The 10,135-nt window shown below is 44.9% G+C and overlaps 1 protein-coding gene across 1 annotated transcript; it reads left to right on the forward strand.

Moving 5' to 3' along the window:
• Positions 1 to 1,080: 1,080 nt before the first annotated feature.
• Positions 1,081 to 9,003, forward strand: LOC113036540 (calpain small subunit 1-like). Its single transcript, XM_026192947.1, has 11 exons — positions 1,081 to 1,225; positions 2,449 to 2,507; positions 2,590 to 2,626; positions 3,013 to 3,105; positions 6,370 to 6,427; positions 6,558 to 6,622; positions 6,772 to 6,840; positions 6,932 to 7,010; positions 7,198 to 7,314; positions 7,902 to 7,960; positions 8,690 to 9,003. The coding sequence occupies exons 2-11, from the start codon at positions 2,461 to 2,463 to the stop codon at positions 8,714 to 8,716; spliced, it is 651 nt and encodes a 216-aa protein (XP_026048732.1). The 5' UTR covers positions 1,081 to 1,225; positions 2,449 to 2,460; the 3' UTR covers positions 8,717 to 9,003.
• Positions 9,004 to 10,135: the final 1,132 nt, after the last annotated feature.

Genomic DNA, 10,135 nt, shown 5'->3' on the forward strand with positions numbered 1-10,135 from the left:
CTCCTTAAAAACCACAAACTTAGATAAAATAAAACAAATGCAATCAACTATCAACAATACAATAATATAAAATAAATATTTATAAAATACAAACACAAAGTAAAATAATACAAAATAATTAAATTATAAATGCATTAAAAATTAATAACTAAAGTCAAATGAAAAGAACAAAAATAAATCAAATCATAAAACCTTATAAAATACATAAACAGCAGAGGATTCATCTAAAGAACTGTAGAATAATTCAGTGCAAGTTATTCCAATCCACACTTCTCTGCTTCAGAGTAAATAATGATAGTGATGCCTTTAATAATGTCTCTGTAAACGTGTGTTTATGAGGAAGTCTTTGTCACGATGTCAGCTGTAGTAACATCAGTAATGATGTGATCTTCAGTTCTCGAAGCTGAGACACAAGCTGAGCTCCACAGAGAGGCTGGAGCTGTCAGAGGAGGCGTTTAAAGGTGGGAGACGTAAAACAGGTCAGCCAGCTCTTTAACAGACACACCCACTGAAACAGGAAAGATGGAACATATCTGAAATATTTCTGGCAGTAATCAGCTGATGGATCAGTGGCTAGAATGTTCCTTTTACGTCCCACCTTGTCCAACATGATCTTTTTCCTGAAATCTGAAAAGTTCCAGGTCTGAAGTCTGTGAGTCAAAAGAAACGCAGACAACATTTACCAGGTTATCAGAGGATAATAAACCACCCACATCATTTCACATCACGTCGAATATAAAAACATTAACGTGTTCATCTGCCCCGGGCAGGAAAGGCTGACCATGTCCACAGCAACACTCAGGTAAGCTGTGGACGATGCTCAGTTGGACCCAAAGTGTGTCAGGATAATATCCCCCACACCACCACTCCACCAGCAGCCTGACGTGCGTTTACAGACAGGCTGAATCCACGCTTCCAAACTCTGATCGTTGAAACTCATCAGAACAGCTAATATGAGGTGAGGTCTCCTCTGTTGGTGATGAGTCATTTGACCTGTGGGCCCCTGAACGCACCACGTATTTGAACTCTAGAGGGCGCTATGATCTGGCGGCCTGCCCGTGCATATGTGCGTGTGTTTGGGGAGGGGTTGATGACGCATTGAAAAAGAACGCTGTCAGTGGGCTCGCCCTGCAGTTCCTCCGTGTCTGTGTTCCCCGCAGTCCGTGATCGTCTCTGTCGCCGGCTCCGCGGTCTCTGCCTCCGTCTGTCCTCAGCTGAAGCTTCTGTAAGTACCACAAAGCTCCTCTGTGTCCTGTGTGCTGGCTTTGCCTCAGCTGTGTAAAAGTGCAGAATTGTGCATGCTGTCCCACCCACCCGGTGGAAATTTACAAAACAAGGTTAAAGTGGAGAAAACAACCCAGCGCGGCCAGAACACGGAGGCATGGAAAGATTACCGAGGGTGAGATAAGACAGGAGCTGTGAGCCTTCAGTACCGACGGAGCCTCCTCCCGCCGCTGACGCTGCGCTTTATTTAAGAAAACATGGCACAAAATGGACAAGTGTGTGTGTGTGTGTGTGTGTGTGTGTGAGCGTTACTAATATGTTTAATACTCTTGTTTGAATGAATCCAAATACACTTAAAGTACAAGTATAATCGTTACTACTACATAAAAGTTACTACATGAATTACTGATTCATTCATATTTGATTATCGGTTAATTTGGTCAGATTACTCAGACTGGAAAATTGTGAGTTCCCTTTAAAAAGAAGAAAAATGTCTTTTACATTTGATCAATGAGCTGTGAGTTTAATTCGTCTGAGAAAGCTGAATAAAGCGAATCCAGCGGTGGGAGGGATGCTGGGCTGAATGGAACCTGAGAACTGTTCCAGACACAATCATTTCATTTGAATAATAATCGTTGAGTTTGTTGTTTTAATAATCTCTGAGAGCCAAAATGAGCTCAGTGGATAAACTACATTTACTCATGAACTGCTCCAGCTTCAGGTATAATAATAATAAGCACTGTGTCTTTGCAAGAGTCAGCAAAATAAGAAGTAACAGAAGCTTTAAAGTAGAATAACATAGAAATACTTGAGTGAAGTACACTAAAATATTAGATCAGTAAAATGCTTGAGTACATGTACTTGGTTAGATTCCAGCACAGGTCGTATTCGTAAGACTGACAGTAGCGTTTCATGTTGAGTTCATATTCATATTTCAGGAGGGGTGGTGCCACCACGTGTCCCCTCTCTGGACACGGCCCTGCCTCTGAATGCAGTTTGGAGCCTGATGAGTTAGTTGAAAATATTTAAAGCATGTAGTTTAATGATCAAAGAGTATAAAAACGTTAACTTTAATGAAACGTTCGTTAAACTTCTGCGTGAGTTCGTCTGCAGTCGGCGGTTTCTGTCTCGGCCTTGGTGTTCAGGTCATTTACAGCCAGTATGGTGAAAAACCTCCCGCAGATTTCACGTATCAGTGTCGATTAAATCTTCGGTCTTTTTCAGATCGACGCCAAAATGTTTCTGTTGAAAGGAGTGATCGGGAGCGTCATCAAATCTGTGACGTGAGCACACTTTTTCTATCAGTTTCTACTCGAGTGTTTATGCTGAGCTAGGCTAACCGAGCCTGTGATTTCTTCCCCACAGCGACATCGACCCGTCTCAGTTCATGCCGTCAGACCCTGTAAGTACTCTGTAAAGTCTGTCCTAATGCAGCCTCCAACATTTCTAATGAAAGCACAGGTAGATTTGCGTCAATGAGAAACGGGAAAAATAGATCCCAGATCAAATTTCTGCTTGTGTGCAGCACCTGAATGTCGATGAACAAGTTTTAATATTTAATGTAGCAGAAACAGAAAGATTTTTTGTCTTGTTCCTGTTAACAACTGATGACACACAGTGGATAACTCTGAGCTTATGTGCATCGCTTGAACCTTGAACTGTGTGACTGAAGCGACGCCCTCTCAGTGGAAGATTTTATGTGCAAACAAACACACAAACTGTCCAAACACAGTTGGAGGGAGGATGTGTGTGAGTGTGTGACCTAACAGAAGCTTCTTCTGTGTGCAGCCTCCTCCCCGCAGACCTCTGCAGTTCGCTGAGGCCAATGAGAGCGAAGAGGAGAAACAGTTTCGGAGGGTTTTCAAACAGCTGGCTGGAGATGTGAGTGCACCTGTGTCCTGATGCTCTTCTCTTTAAACCAGGCTTAAAGCATTATTGGGGGCGTGGCCTCTTTCACTAAACTTTTAAAGTCACTGGGGTGTCTGCAGAAAGATCAGCGGCCCCTTAAATCAGCTTGTTCTGGTGGGTAGAAAGTGTATTTAGGCTCATCTGCATAGACTGGGTAACACCTGTGCACTCTGTGTTTGTGCTCTGGTGCCTGTTTGGAGCATTTTTAGTAGAAACGGTGAAGGAGGACCTGCAGAGGGTTGGCGTGACAGAGGAGGACGGTAAAGATGGAGCAGATGCTCTGCTGTGGTGACCCCTCATAGAAGGCATAGAAAACCTGAAGGGTGAAGTATAAGTAGTCAAGGTGAGAAAATGGACAGGGGACCGGACAGACGGGATGAGGGTTGGAGTATGAAAAGCAGGCAGACAGGTGTGGTGAGGTGTGATGGCTCAGGTGAAGCACAGACACTGACTGAGAGAGAGAGAGAGAGAGGGCCTACAGCTGCCGACTGTGCACAGCTGTATGTTTAGCATCTGTGCTAGCAGCATGCTACAGTACGATGCGCTGCTTGCTGTGAACCAGGAAGAGCTCCTGTGTATTTTTACTGGCTTGTAAAGCTGTGAAGCAGCCTTGTTGACAGCGGTGTGAGAAAAAGTGTGACTTTCAGAGCTTGTTCTGTTCATAAATATCTCATAACATTGTAGAAAGGCCTTTTCTGGATATCGGACCTTTAACAGAAAAATAAAAACTGTGCGCAACGAGCTCGAACCAGCTCAGCAGCTCTGGAGTTTCCACAGCAGTGAACTAACTGTCAGTTTGCACTTCTAAACTTCAACCGCCTGTTTTTGACCCGTGAAACGAGAAACTCCTGTAGCAGGGCGCGGCTGTACGCTCAAGTATCATCCCTCACAATAAGGACAGACATGGTTTCTGTGTGCTCTGCAGGTCGTATACAATAGAAGGATGTGTGTAGATGGGTGCATGCTTTATCTGTGCATTTACACTAGAAAATACTAAATGCACTTACAGTGCTTCCATCTGTATTGCTGACTAGAGGGTGCAGTATAGAAGCAGGAAAACTACAATATCAGGAATCAATTGTGTGTCGTGTAAATCTGCAGTCACAGAGTCCAAAGATAAAAACACAGAGCTGGAAATCAGGAGCTTTAAAGAGTCGCAATTTGGTCGTCTCAGGAGCACAAGGGGAAGCCGACTCTGTGCGGTTGGTTGTGTGTGAGTCCCCGAGTCATGTGGGCCCCTGACTGTAAACCAGGCGCAGATGTGCTTGGATGTTACAGCTGCAGGTTGAAGCCCTGAGCCACAGAGTGCAGCGCTGAGACGTCCTCGCACCATTACAGCCAACCGGGAAAGATCGTTATTGGTCAGATAATGTCATTAAAAATGCTCCAACAGCACAAACACAGTGCAGCTCAGGGACTCCAACTAGCAGACAGACAGCAGCTACCTGTGCCGCCATCCACCTGTCAGAGGCCACGCCCCTAATAATGCACACTTTAAGCCTTAATACAGTTTAAATGGGTGAACTCTAAATACATTCAGCCCCTGTACCTGAGGGGGAAATTTTCTGTGGAGACCAAAACTTCCAAACCAAAGAATCAAAGATGACTGAAAAAATAAAGAGAGCTGGAGGAAACTGAATTACCCTTAACATCAGTGACTTCAACGTGATGAGGTGAAGAGTGTTTCCTACTTTTTTATCGAAGCGAATGTGTGTGTTGGTGTGTTTCCAGCCACTGACCTCACCGTATCCATGTCAGAGAGCCTTAAATATGATTTGGAGGTTTGTAAATGAAGTTAGTGAGAGCAGAGAAAGCTCCAGTGCTGTTCTTATTGTGCACTAGTGATTGTCTTTAATGTGCTTCTTCCTGGCCCTGCTGTACAGTCTACACTTCCACTCTGAGATGTGCTTTCTTTGGTTATCATAATTTTGCTGTATTATATTTTAATCACAGTGGAGTGAAAGCTCCCTCTGGGACTGGATCAGGAAATGCCACCGGTGTAAAATTCAGCCAAATCAAACATGGAGCCGCACTCTGTGGAAGGCCTGGTGAATAAAGGAGCAGCTTTTTCCTGCTTTTTAATTATAGCGTGCGGTTCTGTCGCAGACATAAACAGTGAACTCGTTCGGTGAATCCTCTGACAAACATGTGGAAACTGCAGTTCGCTGCAGGGCGTGTTACACAGAGAACTCCCTCTCTGCATTCCTGCCATTGTCTGGCACAGCCGCAGTCATGCTGTGTGTGTGTGTTTCTTCTACTCATCTGATGGGCGTGCGCACCAGTTAGACCAGAACACAGCCGGTTCTCGGCTAAACCAACAGCAGTGATAACTGCTGTGACAGAGGCTTGTAGTAAAGTATGCTCCTCCCATTTGCTTCAGGCGGGTGGAGTCAGGAGGCTGTGAAAGGTGAGTACTTTGTGGAAATTTCCAGGAGTTTAGTTTACCCTTAACATCACTAAGGGGAGCCCGTCAGGTGACCGGGGCTGATGCTGTCGATGAGTTTGCAAAGCATGAAAACTTTGAGAACAGGCCTGGTTGTATCTGAAGAGGAGGAAGACCTCGACTCAGAAAGGAAACGGAAGAAAGGATTTCTGTTCTGAAGCTTAACGTTGGGCCCAGATGTGATGAACACCTGCAGCTTTGTTAGGTCTGCAGGGCCACCTTATAAGGCCCAGTATACTTGCTGTAACACATACTGGGCCCACCTAGTTATCTTTGGCTCACAGAACAGTTTTTAGTGCCATAAATGCTCCTTATTCAGTACAGTGTTTGTCACGTGTGGCTTCTTCGTACTTTTTTACAGTTAGATGTAAATAGTGGAAAAATGAAGTAAAAAGAAGAAGGAAAAGAGATTGAAGTGACTCAAGTGGCCGTGACTAAGAGTTTAGAGCTTCAGAGAAAGCTCGGGAAACATCCCAGCTCACTGCCGGATGAACATTTGATTCGAAGTCGAGGTTTGTGAGCCGATCGGCCAGCATGTGAAAATAAATCTTTCCCGCTCACCCCGTGGCCTTGGAGCCCAGCTCACAGCTACAGGCTTTCATCGCGTGAAGAAAAAAAAGAGTTTTTGAGGAAGCCGCGTCCGGAACTTTTAGCGCTGCTTCTGTGTTTTGGTTGCGTGTTGTTGGCAACAGTGACTGCAGTGAGTCAGACGCTCGATCGAAGGCTTTGGTTTGAGTCATTCTGTGAGGCTGTGACTAACTCAGGGGACTTCCTGTGTGTGTGTGTGTGTCCAGGACATGGAGGTGAGTCCCAATGAACTGATGAACATCTTGAATAAAGTGGTCTGCAAACGTGAGTCCGGTTTCCTTCTGCAGCTCATTAAATCGTTCTTATTGTTATTTTCTAGTTTCAGTGTTTTGTGTGTTTGCAGTAAATTTGTATTTTAACTAAGCTGAACTGAAGTTGTGGATCTGTCGTTCAGATGGGAAGCTGAAGACCGACGGCTTCAGCAGTGAGTCCTGCAGGAGTATGGTTGCTGTGATGGACGTATCCTTCCACAAAACATAGTGCAAACTGAACACAGTAATCTCAGTGGTTGCAGAATTAGTAGCAGCAGATCAGAAAATCAACCGTCACGGTTCTCAGTGAGTTCTGCTTGTGTTGCTGAGTTTGACCTTTGACCTGGCTCCCATCAGAGTGACAGCACAGGAAAACTGGGCTTCCACGAGTTCAAGTACCTCTGGAATAACATCAAGAGATGGCAGGTCGGTCGGGAGCAGCCGTGCAGACGCACTCTGACGGTTTCCACGCTGGTTTTATGTTTGTGTTGTTTATTATTTGTTGTCTTGTTTTCAGGGCATCTACATTAACTATGACACCGATAACTCAGGTGTGATCAGCGCTAGCGAGGTGCCTGGTGCCTTCAAGGCTGCAGGTAAGAAATGCTGCTGTGTGTGTGTGTGTGTGTGTGTGTGTGTGTGTGTGTGTGTGTGTGTGTGTGTGTGTGTGTGTGTGTGTGTTCATACATTTGTTGGGACCAAAACCTGGACGTTCACTGTACTTGTGGGAACCAAAGACGTTTGAGTGTGTGTAGTTTCATACTAAGTGTGTGTGTTTTGCAGGCTTCCCGCTGAATGACCAGCTCTACAAGATGATTATCCGTCGCTATAGTGATGAGAACGGCGATATGGACTTTGACAATTTCATTGGCTGCCTGGTGCGACTGGACGCCATGTGCAGTGAGTCTCTCTTCACCCTGTGATTTCAGATATGCGTGCACTCGGCTGTCCGACCGTCTTATTTTCAGCTTTACGTTTCTGAACACGTAAAGTTTGTATAATGATGTGTTTAACTTTCCTCACCTGTGAACAGCTGTACATGCTGTACATGACGTGTTGTCCCTACTTCTTTGTCTCTCTTATGCATAATAGAAGTAGTTAGTGTATCTCCAGTGTGTTGCCGCGTGGGGTGTGGTGAACCCATTTGCACGAGTCTATTCTCAGAGGAGAGACAAACCCAGCCTCAGGGGGTCAAAGCTATTGTAGCTAGTGGACCAATCCCAAGCCCAGATAAACAGGAGGGCTGTGTTAAAGTTCAAATCTGTGCTACACCAAAACATGTGGATCCGTCCACTGTGGCAATCCCCTGGGAAACAAGGGACCAGCCTGAAGCACCTAGTTCATCTCTAACCTACACCAAACTCCTCCTCCCTCCTCATCCACCCAAGAAACAAAAAGCACAGAAGAAAATTTTTTTTATATCAATTTAAAATGCACAACCTGTGTGTGTGTGTGTGTGTGTGTGTGTGTGTGTGTGTGTGTTGCAGGAGCGTTCAAGACGCTGGATAAGGACAACAGCGGCACCATCGATCTGGACGTCAAGGAGGTAAAACCCAGACTGGTTCACTTCAGAATGTTTTCTAATTCTCTCGATTCTGAAGTTTAGACACTGAGTGGACGAGTGTGGTAAAAGTAGGAACGTGTGTGTCAGCTCACAGGGGAAAAGATCCAAACACAGGAGACGAGGGTGCATCAAATTCATCAAGGGGCAGGCAAGCAAAATGGGTGGGGGTCGGGTCAAAGGCCAAAGACGAGAACGAGATTAGAAATGCACGGAAACAGTCTGAAGTAGGAAAAGAAAACATGATTAATATTTTGCAATGATATGGAGCAGAAAAAACATGAGGTGGAGACGGATTTACTGACTGTGAACCACAGGAAAAAAACAACTAGTGCCTTAAATCTGTATTTTTTCTAATATCCACTAGGGGGCAACATTTCTTCTTCTTCATTGACTGCGTTATGGTCTCAATCCCTAGTTTCAAGTCTTTTTGAGCAAAGCATCCTTTGATTTCGTAATTCTGGCCTGATGATGAGTGCACAGTCTCCCTCAGTCAGAAATGCTCAGCTCGAGGCTCAGCGAGCAGTAATGGCCACATCGTTCTTTTCTATACAGTCTGGTCTGGTTGGAAATGAACTTGAATCGCACAGAAGTCTGTAGGAAAACATCGGTCAGCTCCTGGGGTGACAATCAAACTGAAACTATAAAACCGAGGAGGACAGAGGACGGCTTGTGGTCACATGTAAACACTGACGGTCTCTTTCTTCCTCACAGTGGCTTCAGCTCACGATGTATTCGTGAGGCGACGGAGGGAAGCCTCTCCACAGCTTCTCACTTCTCACACCTTCTCCTTCCTCTCACTCAACCCGCGATGCGCAGTTATCGTCTTCATCTCTGTAACGGGACCAAAACGCCGGCACTGAGCAGACACGAAGGGAAAGCTCGTGCTGCCGTTGCACTCTCCGGCGCTGCGGCATCTCTGTGTTAAAGATTTCTGTTCTTTTGTCTCTAAATGAATTTTATTAGGCTGAAAGTTTGATGACTCTGAATGTTTGAAAGAATAAACTGACACAGCTGATGCTACAGTTGTCCTTTTCTCTGAGTTTTCATGCACGCTTTGTCCTTGTTCATGCACGTGACCACATGTGATGTTACACTCATTCGTCTGATCAGGAATATTTTTTACTGCATCAAATTTCAAAGCTCAACTTCAGCCTGCCGAGGTTCTTCTGCAGCCCCGAACCTTTAGTGGCAGCTCTGCTCGTCTCGCAAGTGAAAGATGAAATATTGCTTTTACGTTTTCATTCATTCATTTTGACTTTTAAAGACACTTTACAACACCTTACTTGTTGAGCTTGATTCTTTTATCTGAATGTGAGACATGAGACAGGCTTAAAATCATGGCTGTTTTATTCTTTCCCTTAAACTGTGAAGATTTTTTGGAAATTTTAAGCGAAGTTACAAAACCTGAGTTGAAATGTCCTTCAGAAAATGTGTTGACGAATCCTAAAAGATTTTATTGTACAGAAACCAAAAGGATGATCGGCTTATGGATCCTAATGGTGTAACTTATCCTGCAAGTTTAACCTGTGAGATGCAAAACATTCAAAAGGTTTGACATTTTCTCTTCAGCTTATTTGTTACCCAGTGCAGTACCGTCAGAGCCCACCAGGGGGCTTCAGTTCATAAGCGGTCACACCAGGCATGAGCGGCTGAGAGCGCCTCTGGCAGATGTCTGAAAAACAAAAGCTTAATGAAAACTGTTTTTACACAGTCTTCAACTTCAGTTTGAATTTGGTTAAAAGTGGAGGGTCGTCTCTGTCCTCGACACCTGAGGTCCGCACACCTCGTTAGGAAACGATGAATTTGATGTTCAAAGAAACACCATGTGAACCAGACAGAAACTGGTTCACCCAAAAGGCAAAACGCCAAAACACAGACTTAACAATGTGGTGTATGCTGTACAGTGCAGCGAGGAATGCCCAGACCTCTACATTGGAGAGACCAAACAGCCACTTCACAAGCGCATGGCACAACACAGAAGAGCCACCTCCACAGGACAAGACTCAGCAGTCCATCTGCATCTAAAGGATAAAGGACACTCTTTGAGGATGCCAATGTTCACATTTTGGACAGAGAGGACAGATGGTTTGAAAGAGGAGTGAAAGAAGCCATCTATGTCCACTGTGAGCGACCATCTTTGAACAGAGGCGGGGTTTA

Source organism: Astatotilapia calliptera, chromosome 14 (genome assembly GCF_900246225.1).
Source record: "Astatotilapia calliptera chromosome 14, fAstCal1.2, whole genome shotgun sequence".
In the NCBI taxonomy this organism is placed as follows: Eukaryota; Metazoa; Chordata; class Actinopteri; order Cichliformes; family Cichlidae; genus Astatotilapia; species Astatotilapia calliptera.

Coding starts and splice junctions, on each gene's coding strand:
- LOC113036540 (XM_026192947.1), top strand. CDS start 2,461: ATGTTTCTGTTGAAAGGAGTGATCGGGAGCGTCATCAAATCTGTGAC. Junction 6,623..6,771: donor GTATGGTTGCTGTGATGGAC/GTATCCTTCCAC, acceptor GGCTCCCATCAG/AGTGACAGCACAGGAAAACT. Junction 6,841..6,931: donor ATAACATCAAGAGATGGCAG/GTCGGTCGGGAG, acceptor TCTTGTTTTCAG/GGCATCTACATTAACTATGA.